The 15,462-nt window shown below is 50.4% G+C and overlaps 2 protein-coding genes across 36 annotated transcripts in view; both read right to left on the bottom strand.

Moving 5' to 3' along the window:
• BMP8A (bone morphogenetic protein 8a) overlaps positions 1–9,845 on the bottom strand; it is a 35,049-nt gene extending 25,204 nt beyond the window's left edge. For all 5 annotated transcript variants that reach the window (XR_012497172.1, XR_012497173.1, XR_012497174.1 and 2 more), the window contains exon 1: positions 9,143–9,845. Coding sequence is in view for 1 of the 5 variants with exons in the window: in XM_074334464.1 (XP_074190565.1) it covers positions 9,143–9,476 (334 nt within the window). In the remaining 4 variants the exon portion in view is untranslated. The remainder of the gene's footprint in view (positions 1–9,142) is intronic.
• Positions 9,846–12,554: 2,709 nt separating this feature from the next.
• MACF1 (microtubule actin crosslinking factor 1) overlaps positions 12,555–15,462 on the bottom strand; it is a 311,434-nt gene continuing 308,526 nt past the window's right edge. For all 31 annotated transcript variants that reach the window (XM_074334445.1, XM_074334456.1, XM_074334436.1 and 28 more), the window contains 2 exons: positions 15,020–15,149; positions 12,555–14,151 (listed from right to left, as the gene is read on the bottom strand). In XM_074334445.1, coding sequence (XP_074190546.1) covers positions 13,895–14,151; positions 15,020–15,149 — 387 coding nt within the window. In that variant the 3' untranslated portion in view covers positions 12,555–13,894. The remainder of the gene's footprint in view (positions 14,152–15,019; positions 15,150–15,462) is intronic.

Genomic DNA, 15,462 nt, shown 5'->3' with positions numbered 1-15,462 from the left:
TGGTCAAAGAAGGGACAATTTGAGCACCAGAGAGAATAACAAATACAAACGACTGAAACTCATCGCATAGGTTAATGTCTGTTAGTTCATCACCCTCATCATAGAACAGCGGCCTGTTTTAGACAGGATTTCTCAACCTCGGCACTGCCATTCCAGCACAGATACTTCTCAGGTGTGGGGGGCTGTCCTGTGCACGACAGGAGGTTTAGCAGCATCCCCAGCCTCAGCCCACTAGATGCCAGTGACACCGCCTTCCCCTGCCCAGCTGGGACAACCGAAATGTCTCCAGATATTGCCAAATGTCTCCTGGGAGATTGAGAACTACTGCCTTGGTGAAACCTGGTAAATGAGGGGGAAAAGTAGTCAAGTCTGGAGAAGGAGAAGGAACCGGACATGTGAAGAGGTGGCCCTGCATGTTTCAGAAACATCCAGGAGCCTGGCGGGGCTGAAATCTAGTGGTCCAGGGCTGAGGTGTCCAAGATAAGTCTGGAGTGACAGGCAAGAGCAGTTGACACGTAACGAATTCTGTTTCTCAGCCCTCAATAACTCAGCACAGTGATTCAAAGGATCTCTGACTTAGCAAGAACTTGATGAAGCTCGACTGCTGCTGCTGCCGGGACAGTGCATGACCTTGTGAGGTGGGTTGGAAGACCCTGGAGTTTCCTGTGGCTAATAGACACTTGACAGCCAGCTCTATGGACCCAGGCCAGGGTCTGGGACAGACAATGTCACCACTACTTCCACGAAGCGCCACTTGGGGAAACATTCAAAGTGATTACTTTCTTAACTCTCTTCCCTGGCTCCAGAAAAATAAAGAATCACAGGACCTTCTCCACCGACCCCTAATTAAACCACCTCCGGGTCCCATGTTTACGGGAAGGGTCCGCTATGGGCAGGAGGCAGCCTACATTTCCGCCTTTCCACTTCTGAGGCCTTGAACTCACCACCTACAGGGTACACCTCCAGACGCCACACCTGGGTCCACAAGCGACACCACCAAAGGCTTCAACTATTTTTGTGCCATGGACAAAATTTAGAGTCATCCAGACAACTCAAATCTGTCTTGTTTCTGACCAAAAAGTAAGACTTCAAAAGACCCCCTGTTCCTCAAGCTCAGAGCAGCCGTTCAGGGAACAGAATCTTCTGTGTCCATCCATCCTTCCTGCCCTCAAACCCTCCCCAGCCCCGCAGGGTCCCCAGGAGGGACGCAGCTCGGCTCTGCATCCCAGGCCCCCTGAGCTGGCCCGTCTCATCCACATGGCCTCCTGGGCCGCCTGGCTGCCTTCAGCCTCCCCCAGGCCCTCCTCCAGCCGTTCTCTCCTGCCTGGCCCCCAAGGTGGAGAGCAGGCTCCCTCAGGGCCCTGGAGGCGGACGGGCTGGGCCTGTTCGGCTGGTCCTGCCAGTAACAGAGGTCGAGGGGCCCACTTTAGGCCTCAAACAAGACCCGTGTCCCCAAGGCCTGTGCTGCCCCACAGGGGCGCCATGGAATTGATCACCTATCGATTCTGCATCCTGAGGGGCTTCCTCCCACCCAGAAATCTCAGCGCTCCGAGAGGCGGCCCAAGGCTTCATTTCTGAGGTATTTTTAGAGAGTTCCCATTACTGACTTTTTTCAGAGCTGTTTCCATAAATGGCTCTGCACTCATAATTACTGGTCGGGGCCTCAGACGGCTTTAGACCCCAAATTAAAAGGGAACACCCGCACAGGCCACCACATCAAGCCTGCCAAAGCCAAAAATAGATCCAAGGAGATGTGAGCAAGAAGGATGCGATTCCTCCAGTTCAAACCGGAGGAAGAAGTGAACTGTGGGCGTTTTCCAGAAAGTTGTGGTCTCGGTGACACATCCCTCTCCCAGGGGGAATGGGATCCCGTGAGGAGGCAGGCTGGGTGTATCTCCTGCCCCATGCCTCACCCCTGGAGGAGCCTCCATCAGGAGGCTAGGAGTGGGCACATTCTTTGGTCAGAGCTGGAAAGCCCTTCTGGGCAACCCTGCATAGAAGGGGAAACTGGGGCCCAGAAGGGGCAGAGACTTGCCAGGGGTCACGTGTCAGGTTAGGAGCCCTTCATGTGGACTTGCAGACTCGGAGCCGGTACAAAATGAGTGGCCCTAGAGTTCCTCTCAGTGGCAATACTGGGATGAGGGGGTCACCTGTCTTCAGGTTCTCCTGTCAGCCGGTGCCCCGAGAATGCCTCCTAAAGCCCCCTTCCTCCAGGCAGGGCCCTGAGGGGACTTGGGGTCCCAGGGACATGCTGCACCCATTGTCAGCTTCCGAAAAAACAGGAAGGGCTGGCCCTGCTTTGCCCCACTGACTGGGCCAGGCTCCTTCACGTGGTCCCCTGCCTCCCACTGAATTCCTTTCCTTCATGCAGAATCTGGGGTGCACAGCGGGTGGGGGGGATCATGAAGAGTCAGATTTGGTCCCTATTCTAAGGTTGCTCATAGTTTCCTGAGGAGGAAGAAAAAGAGGGGATGCCCCTGAATCTGCAGGCAGAAAGCGACTAGAATCCCAAGAGAAACACAATGGGGCACAGGGGGGGCTCTAAGCATGGAGGGAGCCTTGGGGGAGGGGGTCAGAGATACTTTTCTAGGAAGCCTAGTGAGAGTGGTGGAAGAATTCTGACAAGCAGAAATGGAGCAGAGTGTTCTAGACAAAGGCATAGAGGTGGGAAATAATGTGCCAGCTCCCATTTGAACTGTGTGAGGCACCACACTGGGCACGTTACATGCCATTTCTAGTAATGCTTACCCAGGCAGCCTGACCCTGGAACTGTGCTCTTTACTCCTTGGCTCCAGGAGGTCCGTAGGTAAACGATGGGGTGGGGGTGTAGATAAATACAACAGGCTCTTCCCTCATCATACTGACTGCCATTTTGAGCAGGCCAGGCATTTGCTAAGTTGTTAAATGCCTTACCTACGGTATTTAACCATTATACTATGACACAGGTATTATCCCAATTGTAAAGGTGAAGAAACTGAGATTTTAAGTAACCCGTTCAATATCTCAGAGCTCTTGAGTGGCAGACGCCGGATTAAAAACCAGTGTGTCCTACTGCAGAGTAGTCAACCATTATGCGCCCCCACCCCGGGCCGACCTCCCCTCATTGCTGTGATCCAGTTTTCACATCTGCTCCTATGGATCTGGGTACCCAGGAACAGGGCCAGTCACTTCTACTTTATGAGACTCAACTTCCTCCTCTGTCAGCTGGGGGCAATAGTACTCATTTACCCCAGCAGGGTGAGAAAACACTGAGGAAATGGGGTGGGGAAAGAGGAGTCAGTTATCAGGGATCCAGAGGGCAAACCGTCCTGCGGGCCAGACAGGATTTTAGAGAAAAGGCATCCACCTTCAGCTCTTGGGAAGAGAGACATCTTTGGAAACCATCAACAAAATGAAAAGGCAACTTACGGTATGGGAGAAAATATTTGCTAATCACGTATCTGATAAGGGTTTAATATCCAAAATATATAAAGAACTCATACAGCTCAATAGCAAAAAACAAACAAACAATAATCTGATTTAAAAATGGGCAGAGGAACTGAGTAGACATTTTTCCAAAGAAGACATACAAACAGCCAAAAAGTACATGAAAACGTGCTCAACATCAGAGAAATCATCAGGGAAATGGAAGGCCAAACCAAAATGAGGTATCACCTCACACCTGTTAGAATGGCCATCATCAAAAAGACAAGTTAACAAGTGTTGGCAAGGATGTGGCAAAAGGGAACCCTTGTGTACTATTGGTGGGAATGTAAATTGGTGCAGCCATTATTGAAATTATTATTATGAGGCTCCTCAGAAAATTAAAAATAGAACTATCATATGATCCGGCAATCGTACTTTCTGGTATTATCCAAAGGAAATGAAAACAGGATATCAAAAAGACATTTGCACTCCCATGCTCATTGCAGCATTATTCACAATAACCAAGACATGGAAACAACCTAAGTGTCCATCGATGGATAAATGGGTAAAGAAGATGTGTCACATACACAATGGCATATTAGTCCTGAGAAAGAAGTAAATCCTGCCATTTGTGACAACATGGATGGAGCTTGAGGGCATTATGCTAAGTGAAATAAGCCAAACAAACATATATGGTGCATGGTATCACTTATATGTGGAATCACACACACAGAAAAAGTCAAACTCATAGAAACAGAACGTAGAAAGTGCTTGCCAATGGCTGGGGAGGGAGGGGGCGAAAAATAGGGGTAAGTTGATAAAAGAGTTCGAACTTTCAACTACAAGATGAATAAGGTCTGAAGATCTAGGGTAAAACATGATGACTGTAAGGGATAACACCGTACTGTATAATTGAAATTTACTGAGAGAGTAGAACTTAACTGTTCTCACCAAGTAAAAAAAACCGATAAATATGTGAGGTGACGGATGCGTTAATTAACTCAGTGGCGGAATCCCTTCACAGTGTATACATATATCAAATCATCATGATGTACACTTTAAATATCTTATAAGTCAATTATTCCTCAATAAAGCTGAAATAATTTGTTTTTTTAAAAAAGAGAAATACTTTTGGGCAGGTGGTCCCTCTAATAGTAAGATAATTTTAAGACGGACAAAGAATTTACTATTAAAGGAAAGACAAAGTCGCAAAACAGTGGGCAATTTATGTCCCACTTTGCAAAAAAAATAATAAAATGTTAGTATCTATATTGATAAAATATCAAGGCTGATGGGGGGGTGCTATACCAAAGGATTAAAATGCTGGTTTTCTCTGAAGTAGAGGCAGGACTACCAGGGGTTTCCATGTTTCTAAACATATGGTCTGAATTTTCTATAATGAAATTCTATAATGAATCTATATATGAATTTTCTACAATGAACATGCCTTAGTTCTATAATTCCCCAAAACAAATACATTTTTTAAATGAGATTCTCAGTCTACAACATACATTCAATACAGTCCAATTCAGCAGCACTTACTGGACCTAATGATCAACTAGGCCTCTATCTGGGTGGAGAGGCAGCTTCTATGGAGAAGAGCGGAGGATGTGCAGACAGGGAGACCACCTGCTGTGTGGCCTTGGGAAAATCACCTAACTTCTCTGAGCCTCACTTGCCTTTTTAAAACAAAGATGTGATAGTAACTGTGAGATGCAAATGAAGGAACAGATGTGGAAGTTCTGTGGTCATCAGGTATAGTCATCACTGGGTATCATCTCACACAATCCCTAAGGGGCCCACAGGTAGGGACCGTGAGAATCTCTATTTTACAGAAGAGGAAACTGAGTCTCCAAGAGGTGGACTGGAAAGTTATGATCAAACTGAGAGTAGGTGGCAGGGCGAAGATGCAAATCCTGTCAGTCTGAGTCCAGGTCAGAACCCCCGACACCGATCCTATCAGTCCTCCCAGTGTCTTTTCCCCTCTGGGTTTCCAGACAGGGGGTATCACCGTCTACACCACGTGACAATCGTCTTTATGGCTGCTGTATTTGTTCTTTGTCTCTCCCACTAGAACGTCAGCTCCATGAGAGCAGGGTCTTTGTTTTGTACACTGTCATATCTCAATGACTAGAACTATGCCTGGCACAGAGCAGGTACCACGTGACTACTTGTTGAATGAATTGATGAAAAAATGAAAGTCCCTAGTAAAGAATCAAAGAAAGTGACGGAGACCAGATCTCTTACTCCCACTGATCCAGCCTCTCTCAAATCCAACAGCCTCAGTTCGTCAACACCCCTGTCCTTGGCTGCCTGAGAACCCAGGAATAAATTAGTCTGGTGCAGGGAAGGATCAGGACAAAAGTGAAGATGGCTCCATTCATTTCTGGCTGGACTTCTGCCTACAGTGCTGTTTGTGCCTCAGTTTCTCAATCTGGAAGATGGGCACCTGCCATCCCACTGACACGTGGAAGAGGATTCAGGAGGAACAAGCAGAGGTGATACTTCCTGCCTCTTTCCTCCCTCCAGAGGGGCTGAGTCAGCCCGAAGTGCCCGAGGTACAACCAGTCACACCTGTGCTCAGGCCGAGGGGACAGAGTGCTGTCAGAAGGCGCCTCCAACAGAACCACAGGGTCAGGGCTGCGTGGCCCCTCATTTTTCTGACACCATCACTGTACTGGACAAGAAACCAGAGGCCCAGAGAAGGGAAGGGGCCATGATTCGGGACATGGAGGAATCAATGGCAGGCCAGACAAGACAAAAACCTGTGTATTGCCTCCCAGCTCAGGGCTCTCTCTTCCCTGAGCACATGCGACACCAGGGTCTGGCTCTGTCTGCTCCACACGAGTACTGGCCCCCATTACTGCATCCTGGCCAAAAGCAGCCAAGGCTCTACAAGGCTGAGATTGACAGACAAGCCAGGCAGGGCCGCCGGCTCTGCCCACAGAGGCATGACCCAAGGGCCGGAGGCCTGGGAGAGGCCCGTGGCCTCTGCGTCCTACAGGCTGCCATTGATGGTCAGGGACCTAGTAGGCAGCAGGCATGGCTTCTCAGGAGCCAGATGAGGCCGATAGGAGAGGTGGAACGGGAAGCAACAGGAGTGGGAGCCTGGGCGTGGGCGCTGTTAGCACAGACTCTCTGCTGTTAGACTCCAGAGGGTTTAGGGGCCCCGATTTCACATGCCTGAGGCCTGGGCCTCCAAACAAGAAGAGAATCCTGTTAGGTGCCTAAGCCCCCACATCAGCCCAGATAATTACCAGGTCAAACCACTCTCACTGAGAGTTCTACTAGTGCAATTAGTAGGACAGAATAAAGAAGGCCCTGCTGGCAGCTGGCTGGCCCCGCCCACAACTGGGCTCCACTGAACAAGGACCTGCCTGTTGATCCCACAGCGTCAGAGGCCTTAGATCCTAATGAAACACGCAGAGATGGCGGGGGAAGAAGCTGGGGTTTGGAATCCACAGCCTGGATGATGGCATGGATGTGCTGTGTCGCCCTGGCCTGGCCATTTAACCTCTCGGAGCCCATGAAATGACGCTGGTCAAATAGCTGGACATGGCGCTGCATGGATGGAATGAGGACTTACACAGCTATGGAATTGCAAATGCTCTTAATTTAAAACTGGTGGAAACACCTTTGGTTCGCTTTTAAAATCTGTTTCTGGGTTTCACATGTGTATAAGGCACATGGGGACATTCCCATCACATCCACCGCAAGGCTGAGCAGCAGCTGGGAGGGGCTGGAGTCAGGGGCGGTGACCAGAGCCAGGTTCACCCTAAAAGAGGATAACTTTCTGCTCCTCCCATGTATCAACTAATCACACAACTCTGAGGAGTCACTGATGACTGGGAGTCCCATTTTACAAGGAGGGACCTAAGGCTCAGAGAGCGCGAGGGACTTGCCTAAGATCACACAGCAGTCAGGAGGGGAACCAGGTGTTCCTGGGCTCAGGGTGCTGCTCAATTCACAGCAGCAGCTCCCACTAGAGCTGTGCAAGCTTTGACCCAGGGGATGTGGGAGGAAGCAGGACATGGCCTGGGTGGTGACTCACTTTAATAGATGGCTCCTGGGGGACATTCTCAGGGTTACTGCCTCCACAGCTCTTCTTGGTCCTGAGCCCTGGGTCAGCTTGTTCCGAGGACAGAGCTCCAGCCTCAGTTCCCATGCTCTCTGTCCGAAGTCCCCACCCCTGCCCTCTAACCAGAAAGTTGGCATCCGAAACCCACAGGTTGGAGTCCCGTGCCTGGCACTGGGCTCCCAGCAGAGGTTAACAGCTGCCTCCAGCAGCTCGCTCACCCACCCTAGGCCACCACCAGTTCTGGGTTGGAAGGGACAGAGGCCTCCTTAGCTGTCCCCTCTTCCTGACTTTGTGTGGGAAACAAATAGCTGAGGACCCCACAACACCTGCTGCTGCTCCGTGTCCCCCGGAGCCCTCTGCCTAAACCCCTCTTAAAGCTCCCTCCACCCTGAAAGGCTGCCCCCCTGACAGCAGGATGTCCTTGAGGACTGGATGTAGAGCCAAACAACCTGGGCCTGTCCTGGCTCAGCCACGTAGAGGCCATGCTATCCTGGGCATGACAGTGTCTCTGACCTCACGATCCTCATCTGGGAGATGGGGATGAATAGGCTGTTAACTGGGTTGTTGGGAGGATGAAGATTGATGCCATAGGTGAAGGGAGGCTGGTGGCCTTGGCAAGAGTCCTTGCTCTGCCCTTGGCCCCATCGCTCTCCCCACCTCGGGCTGAGCTGTCGTTCTTGGGTCCCCAGGTCCAGTCTGGGGTCTGCCTGAGCCCAGACCCTTGACCCTCACTGGTCACAGAGAGGAGGCAGAGCAGATGGGGGACAAATATTCATGACTGTAGATTAAAGAGTTTAGTATAATGGAAAAAGATACCTTGGAGAACTTTAAGGGTAAATGGCTCCTCGATTTCGAATGAAATCTCTGCAGAGGAAAAGCTGGGCTTTGCCTGGGAGAACAACGAGGAGCCAAGCTGCCCAACAGGTCATTCCACAGGCCTGGACACTCACTGCATGTCAAGCCATGTCCCAGGTGCTGGGTGTGGGTGACATGACCACAGACTGCCCCACTGAGCCGAGTCTCCTCCTTCCCACCTGCTCCCCTGACAGCCACGCCCCCACCTCCAGGCTCTTGGGCTTTGGCCCCGGGAAGAGGCTGCTGAGCACTCAGGACATCTGGGTTCTCCTCTCAGCTCTGGTCACTTTGGTGATGTGACCAGGGTTTTCCACAGTGAACTTTGTCCCTCTCTTCAGTACAGCCCTTATCACAGTGACAGCATCACAGCCTCTGTTTACTCATCCGTCTTCTCAGGACCAGACTGTCTTCCTGGCACTGCCCGGGTCCACCCGACATTACATGATTCCTATTCTTGGGTGTGTTTGCGAGCGGGTGACTGTACACGCCCCTGGGACTCACATTCCTGCGTCTGCCCCGCCAGACCCACAGCTCGCCGACCCCCACACCCCTTAGTCCTGGCTGCCCTGACCTCGGCAGTTCCCACTCCTCCGCGGGGTCCGTCCACCAGGCGGTGACTCTCGGTTCACCGCAGGGGCACCCGCTGCCCAAGGCTGTGCACTCGATCCTGCATCCCGTGTTCCTCCCCGAGGGGCCACCGTGGGGGCGCCAGGACACTCAGCTCGCCGTCCCTACACGCGCGTTCTCGCCGAGGTGGCACGGTTATCGAAGTCAGAAACGCCCATCCCTAGAGTTCACACTCACCCATGTTGACAAAGCTCATGACCAGGTCCGTGCGGCCGAGGCGCCGCTCGCGGGGTCCGCCGTCCTCGTCGTCGTCGCCGGCCATGGCGTGGTAGAGGTCCAGCATGAAGAGCGGCGCGGACGCGGGCAGCCGGGCGGCGGCGGGCGGCGCGCGTGGCCGTGGGCGCCCCGGCAGCCCGAGCACCGCCAGGATCTCGCGCTGCAGGTCGCGGCGCTCGCGCGGGCCCAGACGGCGCTGCGGACACCCGGGAGCGGGGCGCATGCCGGGGCCGCCGCCGCTCAGCGCGCACAGCGCCAGGCCCAGGAGCCAGAGCGGCCCGGGGCGCGCGGCCATGGCGAGGCGACTGGGGGCTCTCACCCCGCACGCATCCGCTGCGCCGTCGGCCCTGGGCCGGGACCCTGACGGCAAGCGGCGGGCCGGGCTCGGGGACGGTGGGACAGCGCGGGATTCGCCCGCGGTCGCAGCGCCGACCCGACAGCGCCCTACGCGCGGCACCTGTCGCGGTTCTTGGTCGGTGGCCGCGGCAGCCAACGCCTCGGGCAGGGGCTACACGGGCGTCTGGGGACCGTCGGGTAAACTATCTGTCGCTGCTGTGCCCTCCAGTCAGGCTGCTGCCGAGGCCCGCTCACTCCAGGTGGCGGGAGAGCTCCCGTAGACGCTCAGGGAGGCGCGGACCTGGGAACGCAGGCTCAGCCCAACCGGCGGTTTGTGCTCTGCGCCTCGGCTGCAGCTGCCTTCAGTTGGAAGCCGGGTCGTCGGGTCCCGCCCCCTACGGGCCTGACCAATAGGGACGCGGGGGCGGGGCCAAAGGCCGCCGAAAACCGGTCCTGGAAGGGGTCCTGCCGGGTGTTGGCGCCGGTAGCGGTTCGACCTGTTGATGGGTGGTGTGTTGATCGGATGCAGGGTCCGCAGCTCAGGCGTCTGGGTCGCCAGGGTCGTCCTGGGCTGCCTTCGCAGCCGCTGGCCACGCCGTCGGGCAGGCAGGGAGCCTAGGTCTGGGGATCCCAGGGTAGCGGCGGAGCGGGGAGTGTCCTTGAGCGCCCTCGCTCCGGAGGGCATCGGGAGTCTCGGTCCGGCCAGCCAGTGACCCGCTTTGTGGTGCGCGGAGTGTCGCCCCATGCCCCCAAATGCGGCCTCAGTCCTGTCTGGAAGGACTCCGTGGGTCGTGGGTGCCAGCCTGGACAGTGGGGCGCATTCCTCTCCCAGCATCTGCCTGGCCCGGGTTCCCTGCTACCGCAGTTACTAGCCAGCCTCCGGGAGCCTTCCCTGCTGTCTCCTTGCCTACACTGCTAGGGGCTTCTCCTTCCCTTACGGCCAGCTCAGTCGCTGCTCCCAGCGCGCCCACCCACCTGGCTCCTGTGTGCTCCCTGCCAACACCCCAGGCGGCCCGCTCGCCCGACACCCCCACCACCCACCTATGAGTCGAATCCAACACCCGCGACACCAACCGCCTGCTCTCGCTGAGCCCGCTGCGGACCTCGACGTGCTGCTACAGCCTTGAGCAGCAGACGCGAACTCGCCTCCAGCCCGGCCAAGGAGCTCTGGGGCCCTTTCCGAGCTCCTAAGAACCGCCTTTGCGCATCTTAATTGTCCATTCCCTCAGCGGCTTGCAAGAGAAGATTCCCCTCACGGAAACTTCTGGATTGACTAGCCCCCTTCTGTCCAGCCTGCTCTTCCCTGGGCGCTTTCTCACTGCACTTATTTATAGTTAAGGTGCTGCGCTGGAAGGAAGTGACTCCCAGACTGGGCTCCGACGGTTGGAAGGAATTGGTAAGGACGACAGGAAAGTCCACATCACATCATTTGGGGCCTCGGATATAGCCTATAATTCTCAGGTTGTGTATTGCCCAGCTGCAAACAGCCCAATGCTGGGCTGATTCTTGTAATAGCAAAAATCATTTATCTCAATTTAGGATGAGTGGAGATAGCCTTATTCTTTAAAACAATGGCCTCACATTCCCGTAAACCATGTGGGCAGCTCTGTGTTGTGCCAAGTCAGAGATGAAACCCACCAGCTCCCTTCCCCTAGAACCCCCAGGTGAATTCTTTTCTGAAGGCAGAATGGTTAGGATCTGACAGAAGGGCCTGCAAAGTGAAGAGGAAGGGGAGAGGAAGTAGTGGTGGGTGATGTGAGTGTAATCCTGGAACTCCAGAACTGCAAGGGAACTGAGTGGGGTAAGTTTCTTGGAGAAAGTAGTATCAAACAAAGGTTTTCCTCAGCCACCTGGCAACTCTATGACCTCAGGCAAACTACTTAACCTCTCAGGTTCAGCTTCTCATCTATAAATGGGGCTCCCAATTGTAGGGTTGTGATGGGTATTAAATGAGAATGTACATAGAGCACTTAGCACAGTGACTGGCATATATAGTAAGCACTCAATAAATAGTAGTTATTCTTATTTAAGGCTGCAGGAATACCCTACACCATATTTGCATTACTTGTTTAGCACTTGTATCACAGAACTGTAATTTTGCTTTAACCCCCTTTCGGGCAGCCCTGTATTTCCCACGTGGTCTTGCATACAGGTGTTTGTTGAATCGAAATGTACTTTCTGCATATTCCATCACCAGCTGAGCTTTGTTGCAGACTGAGGGAAAACCTTAAGAAAAACAAGTGACCATGGTCCAGACTCTTAAAAGATGGAGGTCAAGCTGTTTTCAGCATGCTTCTGCAGCCAGGCCCAGTAGAGGAAGCAAATTTGGGTGAAAACGATCCTACACAAAGTTCTGGCATCTTGAAGTTACTCAACTCTGTGAATATAAAGTAAATACTTCCTTCAGAACCCATGAGGCTGCAGATTCCTTTTAATCTGGATATTTGGCCTTCAAGAGCTTTGGCAAACATGGCTCATCTTACCAAATTCCACAATTACAAGGAGTATGGCTTAGTGAATTAGAACACAGGTAGCTGTTTGTATCCCTCTTACCTCTCAAGTTCTCTGCTTATTTCCTAGTCTAATTCCTGTTGCTAGAATTAGCTAATATTTGGCTGCTCTAATTATTATACAGCCAATTAGGAGCTGGAGGAAACAGAACTGCCAGTCTTGAATAGGGAGTCAAGGATTCTATTCAAGGTCGTTTGTCATTTATTCATTCTGTGATCTCAGGCAAATCACTCTCATCTCCTTTCCCTTTCCAGTTTCTCCCAATGTAAAACAAAGGAGCTACATTTGATGACCAGTTTTGCTTCCACCTCTGAAATTCTATCATTTAACCAGAAATTTCAGTGTACTGTGGGAAACTGTACCCATTTTCTCAAACCCTAGGCTCTTCTTATATATTGGTATTTGTTTAATCACCCAAGTGGTTAGATTCCCTACAGATTGATGTTAATAGCCTGATTATTTCTGTTGCCTTGGCCCCATCGCGCTTGTTAAATGAAATTAACGAGGATAAAATAAACAAGAAAAATTCTTAGTAAGATCCATAATTTATCCATCAAGACATTTTGATTTGACTAATGCATTGAAGTACCTAAAACACAGTCATATCCCAGAGTAACATGTTATATATAAGGTAATGGCTGAGAAGAAAATCAGGAAATACAAAATATTTGTTACTGCAAGCAATTTTAATACAAAAGTGTCTTGTTTTTAAAGAGTTCATTGGTAGAGCTTCAGTTTTTGCCTCAATTAAAACCAATTGAGATAATCACACAGCAACATGGTCGGAGCTGAAGAGGAACAGCAGCTACAAACAGGAGCCCCAGACAGCCCCTCTTCATGGTCACTTGGTCAGATGACTTTATTACGCACAAAAAAAAGACGGAAGCAAACGGGACTTGTTAACAAGTGTGCTGGTGAACTCCTTTAAAGGACGAGCAAGTGTTTATTTTATGTCCACATTTTCAGAATAGGCTCGTGGAATTCATTCCTCAGTTTGTGAGAAGTTGATCGACCATTTAAATAAATAGCAAAAAATGCAGATAAACAAATCTGTAATTCACAATGCCACCAAGGAATCTCCTCTTGGCAAGGGCCTGGGTCCTTGTGAGCACAGGAGTTATTGGTGGCCAGGCTGGATAGGAAGTTACAAACCAGGACTCCTAAAAACCCCAATGTTCTGACGTTTTCTGAACAGTTACATTTACCCCTGAACTCTAGCAGCTATTTGTCCTTTAAACACCCAGTACTGAAACAGTATTCAAAGACAGTATTGCAAAGAAGACCTTTTGCTTATCATGTGCAAATGTTACCTAGATGAGGTTCCCTCTCTTCAGCTAAAATCACACAACATTAAAAATAATGGAAAAAGCAATTAGAAGTGCCCTCCCCTCAGTTTTAGCTAATTGAGGTGTCTGTGATTTACAAAAAAAGAGTTCCTTAAACACTGCAGGATTCTTATTTTTTTTAATATAATTTATCTTGCTGAGATAGCAAGTCAAGTTTATAAAGATGCATTTAGGAATAATCCTAAAAGATAAAGCAGGTTTATAACCCTGCGCTGCACAGAAACCCTATTTAGGGGCTTTTCTTTTTTAATACATCTTGACCTTTCACTTGTTTTTCTCAAATATTTCTTTCATTTCTGGGCCCCATCCATTACAGGGTTACCAGGAGGCAAATTTTATCTACATAAATATTCACATGAAAATAGTAACTTACAAAAAGAAAAAAAAATAAGGCAGCTTCATAACACAATTATTCTTTTACACTTTTAACAATATAACTTCTCCCGTTCAGAATAAATATACACCCAATGTATGGATCAGGATTCAAAGTGGACAGAGGCTTGGGGGTGCTTGTACAGTGTTATCGCTTGGGACATGGAGTCCTGGGGGAGGCAGTGGCGGTCTTCTTAGACATGGTTGGGATTTTGGAAGGCTTGTTTAGCCCTCTCCTGGAGTTGCCCTGGCCTCCGGCAGCACTGCTCTCTGAAGTGTCTGAACAAGCAGACTGCGTCTCTAAAAGGTCAAAGTCAGAGGCATCACTTCCTCGCCGGCTGCTGGCTCGACTTCCGGCTCGACTCCCGGCCCGGCTCCCAGGGCGACTGGCTGACTTTTTAGGGTCTGGAATTCAAGAATAAAGCAGCAGCCTTAATAGAGATGTCAGGGCTCTGAACCTAATACCACTGTATGACCTTCGGCAAATCAGAGCCTTTCTGGACCTCAGTCTCCTTATCTACACAGAAGTCTCTGGTTTTATGATTCTACTTAAGAAACTTGCCTCCTGAGGATTAGAAATAAGCTTTTATCAGCAGCATTGTTAACCTCATATGTCCCCAAGGTGGTGTTAGGCAGGGCTGCTAGCTGGGGTAACCCAGGGGCAGATTGAGAATGGGGGCGATGGCAAACAGCTGTGATCTTTCCCTGACTTTCTCAGCTCACCAGCGGTGATAATAAATACGGGGTATTGGAAAAAATTACTAGAAGATTACCAGTCCCAATACTGGACGGGCTTCTGAGGAAGGCCCGGCTTCAGGAGGTCTTTTCTTTCTTTTACATTATTTCAAATACCGTGTTTCCCCGAAAATAAGAACTAACTGGAAAATAAGCTCTAGCGTGATTTTTCAGGATGACATCCCCTGAACATAAGCCCTAATGCGTCTTTTGGAGCAAAAATGAATATTAGACCCGGTCTTATTTTCGGGGAAAGACGGTGTGATCATTTCTGATCAAGAATAGGTGGTCTGGCTTTGGCTGTGGGAGCACCTGCTCTCAGAAGGCAAGTCTGAGCTCATGGTAGTGACAGGAGAAAAAGTAAAGGTCAGCAGAAAATCTGCAGGTTTCTCTCTGGGCATCACACCTAAGTGTACGCTCATGATCTGCTCCTGGGGGAGCAGTGAGGGATTGCTGATGGGTGCTGTCTCCAAATTCCTAGCCTGGCCACGACCCCCAGTCCCCATCCTAATGCACAGGTACTGCTGCAGGTACTTACCTGCCCGATTAGTTTTGGCACCTGTGGAGGCTGGGGAAGAACTATTGCTAGTATCACCAGCAAGGGATGTTCGACTAGAATGAAAAGTTGGTGTTGGCCGTTTCAACTTGCTGCCTGCTGATGGGATAACCTTAAAAAAATAAAAAGTTCACATTTACTTGGTGAAATCGATAGAAATTCAACTTTAAAATTTAAAATGTAGACTGCTTATCTCTAATTGATTGAAAAGCAAATTAAAAGTCCAGGAAAACAAAGACTGATTTTGAAAGTGTCCTAGGTCATGTATTTTGATGATTCCCCCCCCCCCCCCGAAAATTTCACATTCCAATTTAAAATTTCAAAATGCTTCCAATACTTTTTATCTTAACTGACAAATTTCCACTAGAAATGGAAAAAAACCCTCAAATAGTAAGATTACAATAGTTATAATGAACAGAAATATG

This window comes from Rhinolophus sinicus, linkage group LG06 (assembly GCF_036562045.2).
Source record: "Rhinolophus sinicus isolate RSC01 linkage group LG06, ASM3656204v1, whole genome shotgun sequence".
NCBI classification, from domain to species: Eukaryota; Metazoa; Chordata; class Mammalia; order Chiroptera; family Rhinolophidae; genus Rhinolophus; species Rhinolophus sinicus.
This window is presented reverse-complemented; position numbering and strand designations above follow the sequence as displayed.